Source organism: Pteronotus mesoamericanus, unplaced genomic scaffold (assembly GCF_021234165.1).
Source record: "Pteronotus mesoamericanus isolate MK-2021 breed Mesoamerican mustached bat unplaced genomic scaffold, CSHL_Meso_final contig_68, whole genome shotgun sequence".
Lineage (NCBI taxonomy): Eukaryota > Metazoa > Chordata > Mammalia > Chiroptera > Mormoopidae > Pteronotus > Pteronotus mesoamericanus.
This window is the reverse complement of record NW_026555234.1, coordinates 1,452,644-1,472,014: the sequence shown is the minus strand read 5'-3', so window position 1 is coordinate 1,472,014 and position 19,371 is coordinate 1,452,644. Positions and strand designations below refer to the sequence as shown.

Sequence of the window (19,371 nt, the reverse complement as noted above, 5' to 3'; positions counted from 1 at the left end):
GCACGAAATGGAGACACGCAACCTATCAGAGGCAGGGTTCAAAACACTGGTTACAAGGACGCTCGGGGGACTCACTGGGTACTTCAACCACATAAAAAGACCTAGGCAGAAATGAAGGTTACATTAAAGGAAATAAAGAAAAATGTACAGGGAATCAGCAGGGGAGTAGATGAAGCCAAGAATCAAATCAATGATTTGGAGCGTAAGAAAAAAATATTCATTCATGACAGCATGAAGAAATAAAAATCCAAAAAGAAATGAGGAGAGGCTCAGGAGCCTCTGGCACATCTCCAAACATACCAACACCCAAATCACAGGGGTGCCTGAAGGAGAAGAGGAAGAGCAAGAAATTGAAAACTTACTTGAGAAAATAATGAAAGGAAACTTCCCTAATTTGGTGAAGGAAATAGACATGCAAGTCCAGGAAGCACAGAGTCCCAAATAAGATGAACCCAAAGAGGCCCACTCCAAGACACATCATAATTAAAATGCCAAAGGTTAAAGATAAAAAAGAGAATTGTAAAAGCAGCAAGAGAAAAGCAGTTACCTACAGGGGAGTTCCCACAAGACCGTCAGCTGATTTCTTAAAAGAAACTCTGCAACCTGGAAGGGAGTGGCAAGAAATATTCAAAATGATGAAAAGCAAGGACCTGCAGACAAAATTGCTCTACCCAGCAAAGCTATCATTTAGAATCAAAGGGCAGAAAAAGAGCTTCCCAAACAAGAAAAGGCTAAAGGAGTTCATCATCACCAAACCATTATCATATGAAATGTCAAAGGGACTTATTGAAGAAAAAGAAGATGAAAACTATGAATCTTAAAATGGCAATAAATTCACAACTACCAATAACTGAATCCAAGTAACACACTAAGCAAACCAGCAGAACAGAGTGACAGCTCGAGAGGTCAGCTGGGAGGATAGAGGGAGGGAAAAGGCGCAGGGATGAAGCACCGTAAGTGGTAGGTACAGAATAGGCAGGGGAAGTTCAGAATAGTACAGGAAACGGAGAAGCCAAAGAACTTACGTGCACAGCCCATGGACATGAACTAAGGCAAGGAGTTGCTGGAGGGAGTGGGGATACCAGGTGGAGGGGGACAACCGTAACAGTGTAATCAATAAAACATATTTAAAAAAAGAAAAGAACGGTCCATCAGAGAGACAAGCGTCAAAGAACTTGTCGAACAAATCACAGGCACAAAGCAGGAGCAGTTCTGAACACCTGTGGTCAGACCACGTTTCCCCACACCAGTGAGAGAGAGACGGAGACGCAGCCGAATCCTTCCAAAGCCTCGTGAATGTGGAGCCCAGTCTCAAGCCCCCGCGGCGGTGGGCAGACGTACCTGGGGGTCTGCTGCACCGCGGCCCACCAGCGGTGGTCTGTGTGGCTGACGAGCAGCAGGATCTGGCACCAGAGCAGCACGAGGGCCGGGTGTGTGGGGACCATGGAGCGCACGCGTGCGTTCAGGCTCTCCAGGCTGTAGAAGCTGCCGTCGGTACCGTCTGCGGTGAAGAGTCTAGAGGCAGCCGCTGTGACTCTCCGGAACATTCCTGGAAACAGACCCAAAGCACACTGATTAAAGGAAAATGTCTTCGTCACTCACAGCGGTCCAACACTTTGTAGCCTTGTTTCAAGATCCACGCACGGCTCTCTCCTGCATGCGACGTTCAAAGGGACCGGCAGGCCCTTCTGCACCCACCGCTGCTGACCGAGGGGCCCCTGGCTTGCTGAGAACTGAGGGCAGCAACCCCAGGGGTCGTGCGGCCAAGAACAATGCCAGAGAAAGAAGAGAGACGGTGCGGCATGCCAGGCTCGGTTCGGTGGGCTCCAGTGCCACCACGAGGCATCCTGGGTCTCGGCCCACGAGCTCCTCCCCAGCCCCTGCTCAGTGCCTACACTGAGAATCGGTGAGTCCCTTCTGGCCCTTCCTCGGACCCCTGTCCCGCCCCTGCGTGGCCCCCCAGCTGGCCCGCACCCCAAGGGGCAAACCCACGCTGCAGAGTGCGGCAGCAAGGCAGCTCCTGTCCCTGAGCCCCGTGTCTCCTGGTGTCATGCTGGGGGGTCAAAATCTGATCTCTGGTTTAAGCTTCAACACACTGCAAACGCAAAAGGCGTCTGAGACAGAGGGAACCGGCGGCGGGCTTCTTCCTCCCCACATGTGACTGAGCACACCTGCGACCCGAGACGAGGGACGAGGCCCAGCGGAAGCACAGCTGTCTGAGAGAGCCCCCCAGCAGGCTCCCTGCACTCGTCGTGTCTGCGGCCCCCTTTCCAGGGTTCCTCCCTGGCTGCTCCGTGGTCAGCACCACCCACCTCCACCCCTGGCCCCGGCCTGGCCCTTCCCTGTGGTGTGGGGTCCGTGGACTCAGAGAAGACGCATGTCTTTCCGAAAGGGACCCTGGAGCCAGGCCAGGAGCTCGGGAGTGACAGACCGCAAATGTGGGTTTTATTAAACAAGTAACAGGAACCCACGGTCAGAACAAATTGGCTTCTGCGGTGATAGGAGGGGCTGGACAGACCGCGGGCAGGCTCTGTCCTCCGTCTGCAGGGCCCAGGGCGGAGCTGGGGGAGGGGTGGCACACAAGGACGGACGCCTGCTCTGGAAAGCACCCCCAGCCACATGGGGCTGGCGCTGCAACAGGTCATCCCAGAGAAATGTGAACAAAGGGACGTGCATCACTTTCAGGCCCAGGCAACAACACTGTGCCCAGCCTCCCCCCGCCCCCCGACCAGAAGGCTCCTGTAGTGGCACCGTCTGCCCACAGGGGAACACCGTTACTTCCGGCGTCAGAGCCAGTAGCGGCCCTCGCCCGAGTGTCGGTCAGTCAGTGTCAACGGGTCACCTGGGAAGAGCGGCTTCCCCCTCGCCAGCAGCCTGAGCTTGGCCCACACGTACAGCTGGGACCAGGAAGGAAGGTCAGGAACGGCCCTGTGGCCCACGGCGGCCTCCGTGCGGGTGGGTGTCTGACGACAACAGGGTGGGGCCCACGAGGTGGACACGGATGGGAAACACACAAGCACAGGAGGCCTCGTCCCAGCCACAGACCTGGAGATTCAACACAGCCACGCTGGCAATAAGGTGACGCCACACGCAGCCCCGCCTCGGGCTCTGCCACCTGCTCTCAGCTGGCCTGACTCAGGAGGAGACGGGCCACCAGTGACCCAGACTTTGCAAAGTGGAGGCCAGGCGTCTTTCCTGTCCCTGTTCATGCTGGATTGGCTATGACACAGGCAGAGAGATTCGACATCCACACCCTCCCCGGAAGGAGGGACGCAGAGAACCAGAGGCCAAGGCCGTGACCCCCGCCGGTTCCAGCTTTGAGAAAGACACCTGAAGTGGACAAACGCAGCGTCGACTTCCAGGAAAGGGGCGAAATTCACTGCCATTGCTCAAGCAGAGCATGTATAAAAGTTGCCAACTTTAGATGCTAACTGTACCTTATTCATGTAAAAACACAGCATGATTTATTTTAACTCCCTCAAAACCAGCCAAGTGCTACAGTTCTGCCTCCTGGTGTCTTTAAAATAAAGTCACAATAAACGAGGAAATACACATAGACACATTTACACACACGCACATGCAGAGCCCCGCAGTGACACACATGGGACCAAGCGAACAGTGTCCAAAGACACTGGCCTAAAGAAGGGAGGAACACCCCCAGGGAGGGACCAGTGTCCTGGGGTCAGGCCCAGCCCCACCAGTGGCCAAGCCCTAACCACGGCCAGCACAGCGGAAAGGGCCTGCCAGGGGCGCGGCAGGCTTCTCTCCTCCACGTTAACTCGGAGCCGCGGCCTCGATCCAACGGCCTCCAAAACAAAAATGTGCCCAAGGTCATAACTAAGGGGGCCTGAAACCGAGGTCCACCGTCTAAATTAAATCCGGCCACCAAGGCACCTCCACCCCCTCTCCCTGACTCAGCGCCCAGGGGGCCCAGGTCCCTCCTGGCCCCCAGCGCCCCTCTGCCCCTCCCTCGCCCTCACACTCTCAGCCGCCTTCTTGGCTGTTCGGGTCTGAGCTTCGAAGTCACTCTCCAGCAAACTCGCACCCTCTCCCACCACGCAGTCTGTCTTCACTGCCCATTCCCGTCACAGGGAACATCAAGACCTGTGACGACGCGTCCACACACCATCCTCCCTGCCGGAGCGCGCTCCACGAAGGCAAGCATGGCGTCGGCCCCGCTGGCCGCCTGTGCCCCGGTCGGCCCGGGGCTGGCTGGCGCAGTGCGCGGCAGCCAGATGGCTGCGGGCTGCGACGGCGACCGCCTGCTGCCCTCGGGCCTGCACCGGCATGCGCGCCAGCTGCTGCTGAGATCAGTGCCCGACAGAAGGGCCCATGATGGACAGGGGCTTCTGGTTGTAAAGAGGGTCCTGCTGGCTCCGGCTGGCGTGGCTCAGTGGACTGAGTGCCGGCCTGCGAACCAAAGGGTCACCAGTCAGGGCACAGGCCTGGGTTGTGGGCCAGGCCCCCAGTAGACGGCATGCTAGAAGCAACCACACATGGATGTTTCTTTCCCTCTCTCTCTCCTTCTCTTCCCCTCTCGAAAAATAAATAAAATCTTAAAGAAAAAAAAGTTCCTGCCGGCCCTCTGAAGGCAACAACTTGGCAGCCCTGCCCGTGGTCTAGGGGTTACCCAAAACCCCAGCCTGCTGAGCCTTCCCCACCGGGAGCAGACTCCCGCTTACGCCGGGCCTGCCCGCTCCTTGCACCGGACAGCAGCGCCCGCTCGAAGGACTGCTGCCCCGCAGCCCCCGCGGCCAACCTGGCCGGACAACAGGGGCCTGCGTGTCACTCGCAGGGCTCACGCAGAGGTGGGCGCCACAGGCAGCCCGCGGCCGTCCTGCCTGCCCCGGGACGGAGCGCCAAGGAGGGGCAACACAGACAGCAGAGCCGAGGCGTGGCCGCCCCGCGCGCAGCAGGAGCCCCCAGAGGCCAGCGCTCCATGAGGGAGGGAGAGCCCGCGGCAGGACCTGAAGCAGGCAGGCAGAGCCCACCCTGCGACGACGGCTGATGTGGTGCTTGTCCCGCTCGCAAGCGGCTCCCATGAGCCCCCTCCTTCCAACGTAGCAACATGGGCAGTTCTGCGTGGTTACCTCTCTACCTCCGGCTTCTGTTCTGTTAGCCCCAGCTACTACTGCGAGAGATGAGAATCCAGCGCCCCCCACCGCCCAGCCTCTTCCTCCACCTTTTGCTTCCCAAATTAAGCTGCTAGATGTTACCCTTTTATATTTGTCAGAACCGGAAACGTTTCACTCTGTTCTGAAACCGTAATTAAGCAAATAAGCCTTCGATGTCTTATTCATACACTGGTCCCCAAAATGAAAAATCAACACAGCACTGACAGTGTGTCCACGTGGCTACCGTTCCCAACAAGGCCAAGGAGCCTGGAGGGATGACGCCTCTTTCTATGGGTCCTGGGTCGAGACCCTGGGCCATCTTCGCGTTAGCACCAGGCCATGTCTGGGCTTGCTGCGCGCTCGGACCACGGCGTGCCTGCAGTCTGTTTCTCCTCGAGACTGGTCGCGCGGCACTTTCCGGCCGAGAGAAGAAAGGCAGGCTTGCACCCTGCAGCCCAAGTCTGCCGGCTTCTCCCTCGCTCCATCTAAAGTGAGGCGCACATTCCCCTTGTCCACGCCGCTGTCCTCCCATGGGCTGGGCGCTGCCTGCGCTTGAGGCACAGCTGGCGCCTCTGACTCCCCCTCAGGTTCTCTGTCCTTTTTAATTCACAGCCGTATCATACAAAGGGAACAAAAACATCTTGGTCTCCCAAATATGTAAAATAGGAGGAAGCCCTCAGGTTTACTCTTATCCCCAAGAACACACTTTCCAACACCCTGGAACAGAGCCTGCCTGGGGCAGCATGGGCCGGGGTGGCCAGGACAGGGGACACGCTCGGCCACCTGCTGGGAGGCACCTACCGGACTTGAAGATGTGGATCAGACACATGAGCAGCGTGCCCAGCTCCTGGCAGTAGAAGGTGTGCTGCTGCTCGCTCATGTCCACCCTCGGCTGCTTGGCCACGATGTCCTCAAGGAGGATGCCGACCAGCTGCAGGAGGAACCTGCGAGGACGGGGTGCCCGTGAGCGAGGCGATGCCGCGGAGCCCGGAGCTGCCGCAGACGTGCCGGCACACCCACAGGACACGCCGTCTGCAGAGCCGAAGAGTGGGGGGGCACAACAAGCCGTGGGGCGGACGCGGCGCCTGCCGGGACGCAGCCCCTGTGCCGCTGCGCGTGACGGGGGGTGGGGGTGGCGGGGGGACCCAGCCCTCAGAGGCCTGCCAGCAGGAGGTGTGGCGGGTTGATGGGGAAAGCGGAAGACGCCCCGCAGGAACCTGCTCTCACAGGTTGGAGCCACCTGCTTGACGCACGGGGCCGGGTGGGGGGCGGGGCGCCTCGGGCTCCCACCGGCCCAGCCAACAGAGGGCGCCAATGCAGGCCTCCTGGGCTCATCTCTGCACACACACACCGGCGTCCCCACCGATGGCCACGACGGGTGGCCCAGGGCACGTGGCAGTGCCCCTGGCTGGAAGGTGCAGGGGCAGACAGCGCACTCACAGCACGTGCTCCAGGCCACCCCGCCACAGGCAGCACCGCGTTGGCCCAGGATGGCTGCCCCCTGCCCAGCACAGCGTTGTCTGTGGTGCTGAACCGGGATCGCTGCCCCCAAGGAGCGCCTGAACAACCTGGGGGCAGACACGCGCTGATGCCAAAGTGGACCAAGGGGAACACACAGGGACAGCCATCCCGGCGGGGAAGGGCAGTAAGACCGACGTCCGGTGGGAGGACTAAGGTTCTGAATGCTCTGCAGGCAGCACATGCCCGTGCTGCCGGCACCCAGGGCAGGCCGCCCCGCCCCACGGCTGCGGGTGCCCCCCCACCCCCGGGCGGTCTGCCTGGAGGACTTGGGCAGGACGCAAGGGAGCCCAGCCTGCAGAGCTGAAGGCGAGGAGGAGCTGGTCCTGACTTTCTGACCGCCACACCCCACGTGACTTCCAGAAGGACAGAGATGAGAAAAAGGGTCAGATACACAGCATACCTTGAGAATGTTTCTTCTGGCAAATTCTTCGCCTGTCTCCCTTCACTGTGTTCTTCTGGTGTTGAATTACTGTCCCCATCTCTTAACCTATTAATTATCGGACAGGAGATTAAATACGGAGAGAAGGACAGCTCCTGAATACGTGAGAGAACAATATCTTCAGTGGACTGGGAGATGAGGACTCTCAAAATGGCCAGGATTCCTGAGATCCAGAGCTGGACAGTGCTCACAGACGCCTAAAACAAAGAAAGCGGGCCGCAGTTAACGCGAACAGAGAATCACGTTTTTCCTGGTTGCCGACGTCATGAATGAAAACTACCCCTCGTTCACCACTCTACCCATAAATCTCTGTTCTAAAGCATGGTCCCGGCCCGGCTGCGTCCCCACTGTGGGCAGCCTGTCTAAAACGCAAGCGCTCAGGCTGCACCCTGGCCCAGCGGAGCCTGGTGGCTGGACGGCCCGTGCTGCCCAGGGAATCTGAGATGCCGCAGGAGGCGGGGCACTCACCAACGTGGCTGGAGTGACGAACATGCTCCGCAGAAGCATGTCCACGGGCCGCAGGGAGGAAGGGGCCAGAATCTCAAACAAAGTGTTCAGCACTCCGAGGGCCTCGTGGGAATCAATGTACATCTGTTGCAATAAAACAACAAAATGCCACCACTCACACCCCAGGGTAGGTGGCCCTGGGCCAGACGACCCTGATCACCCAGCATCACCACTCGGCACGTCAGGGACTTGAACGACGGTAGTCAGTCAAGCCCGCGCTTTTTAGAACACCATGGTATCAGCTACAACTTTCCCACAAAGCACATCTTTTTACGTAGTTTTTTATCATATGGACAATACACATTTTCTGTAAAAGATTAAAATACAAAGAACAACAAAAAAATCAACTGGAATGGCACCTGACACAACCGCCAGCCACGCTGGGGAGCCGGCCCCTCACACACCCGGCACACACAGAGCTTCCCTAAGTGGGTCCAACACGTGATTTCTCTTTTCCTTTTTTCTTTGCTTCACCTGCATCGCATCCCCTCCCTACAGCGCCGATCAGTAACAAATGCTCAGGAATTTGTGCATTTCTCTTTCTTAACTTTCTCTACTGTTCCACACAGAGAAGTTTTTGTTTAACCTGTTTTGATAAATCATGTAAATGTCTTTGCTTTTTTTCCTTTAAAAATACAGTGGAGCATGCCCAAGGCAATAAGCTCTCAAATAGGATGTTCCAGCGGACTCCCCCCCCGCAAACCGAGTCTCCGCTGTCCCCCGATGGGTGCAGGGTGTGGCACTGACCGTGTCCCCTTCCTGCGGCTCTCCCCGCAGCACCCACAGAGCCATCTCTGCGCAGAGAGGTGCTTTCCTGGGTGCTGGCTTGAGGCCCTGCAGCGCTGAGCCACACCTCAACAGCAAGGGGCAGCAGGAGGCCTGGGGCTCCCAGCTCCTGGGCCTGGCTCTGTCCCGTCCAGGCCACCCAGTCGAGGCCACCTCGGCCTCGTCGCTCCCACCACTGGCCCACACCACCCCACGCCCCAGTGGGCCTCCCCGCTCTGCTCTCCCGCGTGCCCCGACTCTGTTCTCAACTCTCAGATCACACCGGGCCACTCCCTGCACCGAGTTCTCTGCGGCTTCCCCGTCACCAGCAGCAGCCCCAGCGAGAGCCCCATGCGACCCCCCATCGGACCCCTCAGCCCCTCCCCACACTGGCCTCTTGCTTGGCTGCAGGGGCGGCGCTGCTGCTCTCTGCCCAGGGCTCTGCTGGGGTCAGCCGAGCCTCAGGCTCGCTCAAACCACACGGAAGGAACCACGCAACCCCACCTGGCCAGCCCCCCAGCGCCATTTTCTGCATAGCGCTGACGATCCCCTACATTTTGCACCCTGGCCAACTGTCCGTCTCCTCCACCCCCATTCTAAGTAGACCACCCCTCCCCGAGGACAGGGTCCCCCCATCGGCTGTGGTCACGGGGTGTCTGCGCCAGCACCATCGGTGGATGCCCATGGCCCTGTGCTCAGCCGCCAGTGGGCACCAAGGCGTGTGCCCAGACACGCTGCCCAGTGTCACAGGGGCAAGAGCGGCACTGGGCACTGCCTGTGGACCCCAGTGCCCCCCACAGGCAGCACCCGTGAACGGCAGGAGAACAGAACAAAGCTTTTGGGGTGTTATTCTAAAAAAATATACCTACAGGTGTGGAATGCTGATCACACGGAAATACCCAGTTTGACGACTTATTCACACTGCCACCTATCGGTATCACAGGAGTCAGGACACGTCCCTCTGTCCAAGAGGCCTCAGGTGATTAGCCCGAATGAAGGGGCTGAAGTCACACAGGCAGAACGATGGCAGAGGCCTCCACGCCCCCGTTGGAGGCAGGGAGCCACGAGCACTGTGCTCCCCCGAGTGCTCGCTCCCTTAGCCGGGTGGCCGCTGGGCACCATGCCTGTGATGGCGGCCAGTGTGCTGAAGACTCAGAGCTTCGCTGGCAGCTGGCCGACCCGCCCTGGAGACCAAGGTGTGGCTGCCAACAGCGTGGCACTTCCTGTCCTCTGCCACCTGGTGGCAGAAGGGCTCAGAGACTGAGCAATGGTGGGCCCCGTCCTGTTCCCTGCGTGTGTGGAACAACCGATCGTGCCGTGTGGTAGATTTTGGGTCACGCGACAGAAAACTGCTAAACTGCTTCCTGAGTGACAAGGGACAACACACGTGCAGGGATCACGGGAGAGCCCTGGGCTGCGAGGGCCCAGGGAGGCACGGAGAACACAGGCTCCGCCCCGGACCGCACCACCCTACCCGTGGGGCGCCTTCAGGAACCACGGCCACCCCCGGGCCTGCAACCACACAGGACTCAGCCACCGAGCGTCCCTGAGAGGGGCATGGCAGCCCCCACACCCGTGACCCACACCGACAGCTACTTGGGGGGTGAACCCGTGGGACTGAGCGGAGGGCTGCACACAGCGCCCACGTCCTCCGGGCTCCCCCGCAACCTACAGCCGCGCCCAGCGGTGGCGCGCACCTGCTGCTTGGCCAGCATCGGGAGGATGATGTCTGCCACCTGCCGGGACAGCCGCTTCCACTTGTCCTCGCTCTCCTTGTGGCACTGCTGCAGCACGAGAACGAACATCTCCAGCACCTGCAGGGCGTGGATGGCACGGTCACCGCCTCCTCGCCGCTCACCCCCACCCCGCCCCAGCCGGAGGTGCCAGGACCACCCACCATGGCCCCCAGCAAGCCCGACCCCAGGACACATGTGACGGGGAACCGGAGGACGACCCAGGAGCTCGGGAGCAGCAGCCCAGGGGTCCGCTCCGGGGACGCGCTTCGAAGGCTCGCCCTTGTTGCTGCGTCTGTGGGGCCTTACGAGACTTCACGCCCAGAGCACAGGCACAAAAGGAAAAGCAACCTTCCACCAGCCTTCGGCGCCTCTCGGCAGATGCCCTACGACCTGACCTTCTCGGACAGGGCTTCACCAGTGCCCTTTGCAAAGGCACCTCCTACTAGGCCCACTGCCTCCAAGGAGAGCCATCGACCTTGAGCGCGCGCTCATTAATGGTCCTTTCTAAACAGGGGGCTCGAAAGGCCCACAGCTAGGAATGAAGCTTCATGGGCGTGCAGCCTGACCCTTGGTGACCGTTCGGACTAGGACTTCCGCCCACGACAGCAGCCATGAGTTGCGACAGATTCCACATGGCTTGCAACACTAAAAATGTTTATCATCTGCTTGTTTAGAGTAAACAAGAGAGTAAACAGAGAAAAAGTCTGCCAACCTGAACTACAAAACATAACTGCTTGTCCTCCCCCAGCGCCGACCGCCCCCTGCACACTGCCTCTCCCTGCAGGTCACGCGGCTGCGCCCCTGCAGCCGAGAACACCCGCATGTGGCCGGGCCCCGCCGGCCGAGGCGAGCCGGCCTCCTGTCCCCGGCAAACCAGGCCCAGGGCTGAGCGGCCACCGCCAGGCCCCCGCCCGCCCCACCACGAGCTCGCCCAGTCCGGGGAGCTCGCCAGCCTCTCCTGGTGGGTGTGCTTGTCACTGGGATTCTGGGATTTAACTAAACATGGCGCATTTAATGAAATGTCACCAGACTGACCACAATGAGAACGCAGAGAGAATGTGTTTCTGTGAGAAGAGCCTACGGCTTTGTGAAGGCTCACAGCCAAAGAGCCAACAAGAATGACAGGGCGAGTGAGGCCCTGGCCGCCGGGCGAGCTCAAAGCCAGGAGCCACAAGCGCCGCCAGGCCGCTCACTACCTCACGCTACCTGGGATTCGAAATTCTTGCTCCGTCCTGAGGAAAACAAAACTGGAATCAGCTCAGAGAAACAAATCGATGCTGTTGGTTAATTATTCTTGGTCCTCACTTTGGAAAAGGGGGCCCCGTGTACGTCCAGCCTTGACGGACGCTGCCTTCAGGGTGGCCTTGGGCAGCCTCCCCACGTGGGGGCTGCTGTCCCGGCGCCCTCTCCCGGCACCGCCGCCCGCGTGCCCAGGCTGGCGCGGACAGGGGCTGCAGTGTCCCGGCCCTGCCGGGCGGCACAGGACATAACTGCCCACGCAGCCGCCTCTCACCTGGTGGTACTGGATGAGCCTCAGGAGCATCGACACCACCACCTCTTTCTGCGTTTCCAGCTCCTTTCCTGCATCAGCCTTGTTGGTTCCTCTTAACACGAAGAGGTCGTGGACGATGGGCTGCAGGGCCGGTATGGCTGCGGGGACAAAGGGCCGGGCTAAGGGGCCAGGGCGTGGCACTCCCGCTTGGAGGTATGCACCACACCTCCAGGTGTCTTCAAGGAAGAAAGGAAAGCCCGAGCCATACGTGCTCTAGCAAGTATCAAGGCGCTATCAGGGCAGCCTCAAGAAGGCCACCGGTCTTCCTCTGACACTTAGGTCGTAATTCTGTGAAAGCTTTAAAAACAAACTAGGGTTTCTGCAATGTAGTATCACTCCTGACAAAAAAAGAGACACAAACTCAAAATAATAAATCTCCCCGCTACCCGAAGTGACGACGCGGGAGCACCCTGGAGCGCTTCTCTGAGAGGGGCCGCTCAGAGACGGGCTCGCCCCGCAGCACAGAAAGGGCTTCCCTGCCTTGCCTCCATCCCGAACCGCAGCCCGAGATCTTCAGTTCAGGGCACCACCTGAGGGGACCCTAGAAGTGCCTGCCCGGGAAGGGTCAGCCAGGCGTGCCACCCAGAGAAGCGAGAGGCCCTGTCTCACCCCAGGGACACGCCAAGCGGGCACTCGCCCGGGAACACGCGCACAGCACACGTGCCGACTTCCCGAGACGGCCAAGCTTCTCCGCAGAGCGCAGTGGGGGCTGGCTGCCCGACCACTTTCCATCCCAGGGCCCTCTGGCCCGGGAAGCCCGCCACCCCCTCCCTCTGACTCCTGCGCTGCCTACCACGCGCCGTGGCCATGGCCACACGCGAGGGGCCGGGGCTTGCGCTGAGGCGTGGACCCTGGCCCTCAGGAGGCTGTGCTGTGAGGACGCGGAGCGGCCCGCCGCCTGCCGGGGCGCAGGCACCTGCTCAGGTCGCAGCTGTGCCGCACGTGCACTGACGGGCACCCGGGCGGCAACAGGTGTGGGCGGCGCCCTCGGCCCTCACACCTGGGCCTGCAGAGGCGGCAGGAAGCATCCTAGTCACAGCTCAAGAGCCTACACTTCCTGACAACTAAGCCAAGTGGGAGTCCAGAGAGAGTGCTGACGGTCAGCTTCAGAGCTCGGAGATGGACTGCGGCTCGTTCTTAAAGCCACAGGCGGGCAAGGGGCTGTGAGGGCGGCTGCCCGCTCCCCGGGATACTCGAGAAGCTCCTGCAGAATCGCCGGGCGGCGGGATCGAGTCGGGGCCCCTGGCCTCCAGTACAGCAGGTAACACATCAAATGTCTTGGCACAAGTTGGATTTTTACATTTTTTTGTGTCACATGACAGACGAGAGTATTTACATCAGAACCCATCTGAGCCTCACAGCACTTTGCAGCTTCTGTTCTTCCATCTAAGAACATTCTAACCCCTCAGAGCGAAGGGCGTGTGCCCGCGCCACAGCACAGAGCCCACGCGCACAGAGCAGCATGGACACACTGCCGAGCAGCCCAAGGACGAGGGCCCCAGGGAAAGGCGTGTCCTGTTACCGTGTGTCACAGCCTTCCTGCCGCTGGCCATGACGCCATCACAGAGCTGGATGATCTTGGGGATCCCAATGATCTGCTTGGAGTGATAGCGTTCGTAAGATAGCAGGACCAGGAAGAAAAAGATGTTTGGAATGATGGCCTCGGACTCCCTAGGGACAGAAACGTGCACTCCGTCACTTCCTTTTAAAACCAAGGTACGCAATCAACAGAAACAGTGTGAAACTGGTCGACGTGGAGTGGGAGCTCGCGCAGAGCGGAGCCCAGCGGCCTGATCTGGGCCCGACCAGGTCCCGACCCCGGCCCATCTGCGGAGAGCCTGCCCTCAGCGGGCCGAGCACACGAGGCACCCCGCAGCCCTCCGTTGCCCCCTCACTCTTCGGGCGAAGAAGGGAGACCGAGGAGACAGAGTGGCCGCCTCGCTCCCATCCACCGTCATGGCGTCACACGAGGGGGTGCGACACGGGGTCTCCTGCGCTGCTTCCCTGACCGCTTGTTCAGCGGTTCGGAGACAAAAGAACTTTAATCTTCAACGACAATCCATCTCTGCCTGCACAGGAGGAAGTACTGCACCTTCCTGTCTGGCAAGGAACGCTGCGACTGATCATGTGCATGGCAACGACCCTTACCAAGGCCAACCACACCTGAGAACGTTTTCCTTAGGAAGGCAAAGAAGTAGCATTCTACCAGATGAGACTTCGTTTTGTGATCTAGCATCGAAATTAAAGGCTTAAAGAATAAAAGGAAAACTAACAACATCTGTGATTACGAGATACAGAACAGTTCCTAACCAGTCTTCAGATACTTTGTAATTTTTAAGAGAAACAAAAATGCACAGTATTATTAATCAGATTTCCAGAAAAACAAAAAAAACCTAGAAAAAATACCTAACATTCCTTCAAAGTATGTTTGTGTTAACAATCTAAAATTATACACACTCGCATAACAAGGACAAAAAAACGTAAAAATAACAAAATACTATTACCTGAACTGGCCGACCTCAATGTATTCAAATTGCTTCAGCACGAAGCCAATAAACACCTGCAGCAAAAAGAAACTTCACATCAAGAATGAAAATATGAAACAAGGCTACTTCTCTCCCTGTGCATTTGTATAAATTCTTAACAAGTTTCCTGACACTCGATAATTTTCTCGTGTACAAGAACCCACGCAGGTTTCTGCTGGACGACTGCAGGGCTCTGCCAGAAACCCCTTTTGACACGTTTCCTGCCCACTGAAGGAAACCCTCTGGAAGAACAAATCGAAAACTCCAGAAGACCTTGGGCAGGACCTGCCAGTCGCATCTCAGGACGCGTCTGTTTGGCTCGAGGAGCCCAGCAGTGGGGCCGCTGAGGGGTGGCAGCCGGCCGAGGGGCAGACAGGGGCACCGGGCCTACGTCCGAGCCCGCTGAGCCCAACTCGCTCCAGGCGGCCCCTGCTCCCGCCGACCTGCGTGGGGAGCCCCGCGGCCACCTCCTAGGCCTGGTGCGTCGCCCCCGCACAGCAGGTGCTCAAAACATCACCCTAATTGAGCTCAATCAGCTGTGAGCTCTACTTTTCCATCCTGTTCAGAAAAACTGTCACTGTCCGGAATCCTGAGAACTGGGGGGCCCGGGCACTGAGACAAAAGCAGATCAGAAGCCCGGGCACTACCAAGTGAGGGTGGGGGGACTTCACTGCACGGCCCAAGGCCAAAAAAGCCGGGGCCCCAAGGAAGCAGATGAGCCCAACCCGTTGGCTGAGAAGCACAGCCTGGAAGGTGCTCGGCTGTCCTTGCCCAGCATCTAAGCATCAGACAGCGGTTTTAGGAAGACAGAGGGAGACACCATAAACTCGTCCGTCTTTGAGAACGGGCCCTCTATAGAATGGCTCCAGAAAGAGTCTGATGAGAGTCAAGTCTATGCTCAGCTCTGCATCAGCGCGGGCAACTGCTCATGCCCCTTGGCTACTGCAGAGAGGAGCCCTGGCCGTTCCAGCTATGAAGTCAGAACTCGGAGGCTGTGCAGCCAGGCGGGCGCCTCCCCGGCCCGAGCTTCTCCCCAAGAGCCCTCCTCTGCCCCGGAACTCCTGTCCAGGGCCCCACAGGCCCCGACCGCCCAGCCCACTGCTTCAGACAGCAATTTCCGCCCCAACCAACCCCGAAAGCCCCTTCCACAGAGGAGGAAATGGGGCCTTTGAAAGCCGTTCCGGTATCTGCCGCGGGAGAGGCAGCATGGACAGGCCACTGGCGCGAGGCCCCCGCAGCCCCGGGGGCAGGTGACAGCCCCATACTGGCTCTTGACCCCGCACCTTGTTTCTCCTGAAGAAACAGGCCCTTAAGGGGAGTGCTGGTGCTGACAACACTCTGCGTTTGGCGGGGGGGGGACGGGGGCGGCGGCGCTGTGTTATTTCTAACTGAAAAGCATCCTGCCTCACGAAGGGACGCGGCCCAGGGAGCAGTCCAACAACGGTGCCAAGTCTGATGCCCTGAAGGCAGCTCGGGCTGTGGTGAACTTGCTGGCATGGGTCTTGGTTTATGAGAACTGGCACAGGGAAGTGACCCCGCAGCACCCGCGTGAGGAAGGCCCGACGGCCGAGTCCCGCCTGGTGAGGCCGAGAGCAGACGTGACCTGCGGGGACCGGGGCTGTCTCGCTAGGCTGCACTCCCTGTCAGAGGTTAGCTCGCTGCAGACGGCTGGAGACGCAACGTCACAGCTGATCAACTGTTTAAAACAAATCTCTGCGTTTTGTAAAAATGTCCCCCAAACAACAAATCTTAATTACATCTTACAACCTATATTCAAATTTATCTTGGAGTGGCGGAGGGTGCATGCACAGGAAGAACCTTTGCCAAAGGTGAACAGGGGTCAAGGGGAACCCTAACAGCCAGAGCAGACGGGGGAGCCCAGGGTGAGGGCACCAGCAGGCGCCAGGCCCTCTGCGTGGCCAATCCTGTGACCAGTCTGAAATCTGTGAGAGGCAGCGACTAGTGGGGAGACCCCAGGGCGCGTTCCTTTCAGGCAGGTGGTTTGGGCGTCGTGTGGAGAGGATTTGTACCAAGCTACGCACAGCCCCAGCAGACGGACGACAGCAGGGACAAACCTGGTCTGAGTCCAGGAGACAGTAGTTAACCCGCAGCTGAACGAGCTGCGCCAGCAAGTCCAGGACCTGCTTCTGCAGCTGCACGGACGTGGTGGTCGTGTACTGCTTGAGCGCCTTTATGACCAAGGGCTCGAAGAGGCGGATGTGACTGTGAATGGCACTCTGCGAGGAGCAGAGAGAGCGCGGGCGTGAGCCTCCAGCTGAAAGGCGCCGAGCAGCCCCCCGGCGGCGCCTGCCAGCTTCCGTCTACCTTGTCTGCACGGTTCTTGGTGACACTTGTGAGGTTTGTCTTCAACTGGGTGGACACTTTCTGGAGGACATCAAACCACCTGCGGACAGGAACACGGAGAGGGAAGAGGGCCCTTGCACGCCCTGCCACGTGCTCTGCAAAGCCCGAGGCACACTCACTCGCACACACTCGCACACACTGCTCGCGCGCGCACTCACGCACGCTGCAATGTCAGAAAGGACCATCAGGGACGCTCTTCTTTCAACAAAGGTGATGGCCAGACTACGCTGAGTCCCGGCAGAGTCCCAGGTCCAGCGCCTGCAGCCAACACGCAGACAGCGCTTCCGCTGCTTCAGGACACAGACCACGCAGCCCGATGGCCGCAGGCTGGGAAGGTGACGGTCATGTGAAAGGTTCAGGGATTCGCAAGGTGCCACTTCATTTTCTTGGAAAGCACCTTTGCTTAAATACTTACATCAATTTTACTCTTTTCTTTGTAAGAAATATATACGAAAGGACAGTAAGACACACCCTCACACACACTTGCCTGGTTCTCCATTTATACCTATATCGTTGAAATGTCTGAAGAGCCTCTGCCTGAGACCTGGACAGAGAGCAGGTCCATCCCTATCGGAAAGCCTGGAGCCTGGCACTTCCGCTGGCCCCTGACTCTACTAGTTTACCTGGGCTGTTTCACCACTGCGCATATAAAAAAGGGGAATCGAGGCATCCTTTGTTACTACACACAGTAGTAATTCAAATACCTGCTCACTGGTATAATTTAAACAACTACTATATTTCAGGCATCAGAAACACAACCAAAAACTTATGTCAAAAGAGACTTTCAGCCATCAAGTTACAGACAAACATTACCCAAGACTCTCCTACGCTCTCCCAATGCCTCGGCACGCTACCCCACTGTGCCACGTGGGGGGTGTCCTTTCACCTTAGTTGTAGACCCACACCGTGCCACCAACACAGAGCCCCTCAGTAGGAGAAGCAGGTACGGCAAGCACGGCGATGTTATAAAGTGCCTTCCCATTTGAGGACACGACCCCTCGCAGTGCTGGCTCGCAGATGACCTGGCCGCGGTGCCGGCCATCGGTCTCCCTCATCCCCCGGCCCAGCCCGAAGCGACACAACCCAGTCCCACCCCGCCCTCAACCACACGCTGTTTGAGGCAGGGCCAGCAGAGCCTCAGCATCTTGGCAACAGCCCCAGCCTACAGAGCTCTCTGAACACGCCCTGCCCCTCTCAGTTCCGCCACAGGCCATCCCGCACGAGACCCCGCCGGATGGGCACGGTTACCCCGAGGCATCGTGGTCCTGCTCCGCTTGCACCATGGTCCGCAGGCTGGCGTCCGCCAGGGCCTGGGTGAAGTGGGTGTATGGCGCCATGAAGCAGTAGTGGTAGAGGCCCGGCCTCACGCTGGATGAGCCAAGGCGCTGGGCTCGGCCTTGAGACTTGCTAGGGTTGGACGATAAGCCGTCGAACTGGGAGGCCAAGTTCGTCCCAAAGAGAGTCTTCAGCAACTACAGTGAAAGAACCAGGCCATCAGCATGCCACCCAGCGCCACAGGGGCACCAGCCCACCTGCGGTGGCCGCACAGGGCAGCCACCACGCACACGAGAGCTCCCAGGAAGCCCCACCCCTAACGCCCACGGGACCAGCTGCTGTGCACCGCTGTTTCCACCGTAAAGAGCAGCCCCAGTCTCGAGTTGCTCTGCGGCTCTGCATGAGACCCGCACTCTAACGCCCGAGGGGTGCTGAGACGCTGGTGCCGTCAAGGGGCGAGGCCGCGCTTCCCAGGCCCTGGGCCCTCCCCCATGACAGGCCAGCTGCTCCAGGACCTGCTGCTAGCACCACCTTCGAAAGGACAGACAGCGTGATGTCATCAAGCCTGGAGCAACAGACTGAAAAGGACAGGAAACTGCTTCCTCACCTGTTGAACGCACACAGTCGCCATCATTGGCTCCCGACTGAAGCAGGACTTCAGGTATCCCAGGATCTCCTCAACACACTGTGGAAAAGCAGCGAGACACTGCTGGAAGTGACCGAGGGGCCTTCTTTCTGCTGTGACACCTAGACTGGAAGTCCCTGCAACCTGACGGCTAACAAGAACAGCACTCATCCAGCGAGCGCTGGCCGGGAACGAGGCCTCCAGGCGTGACTGCAGGCACCGACAAGACAAAGAAGCAAGAGCAAGCAGTCCGCTTGCTGAGGCTACCATCCGGGCAGAGAGGGCAGCGCAGGGGGGATGCACCACGGACAGGGTGGCCGGGCAGGCCTCACTGAGGGGTGGCAAGCTTCGCTCTGAGCCGAGAATAACTGAGCACTAACAAACAGCACATGAGGTAACCACTGGCAACAAGCGTGAGCACTAAGCTGACATGCGGAGAGAGGCCCAGGAATAACTGAGAAAAGCATAAAACAACGGGTGTAAGGACTAAAACCAGGCAAGCCTCCCTGTGCACCACGGAAGAGGTTCAGGGGCGTGACTGCGAGGGGACCCGGCAGCCACCTGCGCTCCACTCAAGCAGCTGCGCGTTTCAAGGACACTGTCAGTAACTCACTTTGAAATTCATCCCAAAATAAGGTGTCAGGAGCCAGACACTTCCTCACAGGGCAGGGGCGGGTGCTGGCCCAGCTGCGCCCCAAGGTGGCCCGGGCACGCGGCGCCTCTCACTAGGCCTGCTTCCGCCCGTCCCACTTGTGAGGGCCCAGGAGGAAAACAAAGGGCTCCGGCCGCACGGCGCGGAGCCCATCAACGGTCTAGGCTAAGGCGGGTCTGAGCCAAGACACAGTAAATAACTGAAAATGTGATGCAACAGACCCCCAATGAGAGGCTCAGACACGACCAGACTCGGGGGCTGCGGCACAGCAGTGGGGGTCACAGAGCTTCTGCCCC

At 59.0% G+C, this 19,371-nt stretch overlaps 1 protein-coding gene across 1 annotated transcript in view; it reads right to left on the bottom strand.

The window, feature by feature from the left end:
• HTT (huntingtin) overlaps window positions 1-19,371 on the bottom strand; it is a 100,631-nt gene that overhangs the window by 29,426 nt on the left and 51,834 nt on the right. The window contains exons 30-41 of the mRNA XM_054581876.1: window positions 18,406-18,483; window positions 17,772-17,995; window positions 16,485-16,563; window positions 16,235-16,396; window positions 14,139-14,194; window positions 13,157-13,305; window positions 11,596-11,732; window positions 10,044-10,160; window positions 7,543-7,665; window positions 7,036-7,271; window positions 5,916-6,058; window positions 1,342-1,549 (exon numbers count right to left, since the gene is read on the bottom strand). Of these exons, the coding sequence (XP_054437851.1) occupies window positions 1,342-1,549; window positions 5,916-6,058; window positions 7,036-7,271; window positions 7,543-7,665; window positions 10,044-10,160; window positions 11,596-11,732; window positions 13,157-13,305; window positions 14,139-14,194; window positions 16,235-16,396; window positions 16,485-16,563; window positions 17,772-17,995; window positions 18,406-18,483 (1,712 nt within the window). The remainder of the gene's footprint in view (window positions 1-1,341; window positions 1,550-5,915; window positions 6,059-7,035; window positions 7,272-7,542; window positions 7,666-10,043; window positions 10,161-11,595; window positions 11,733-13,156; window positions 13,306-14,138; window positions 14,195-16,234; window positions 16,397-16,484; window positions 16,564-17,771; window positions 17,996-18,405; window positions 18,484-19,371) is intronic.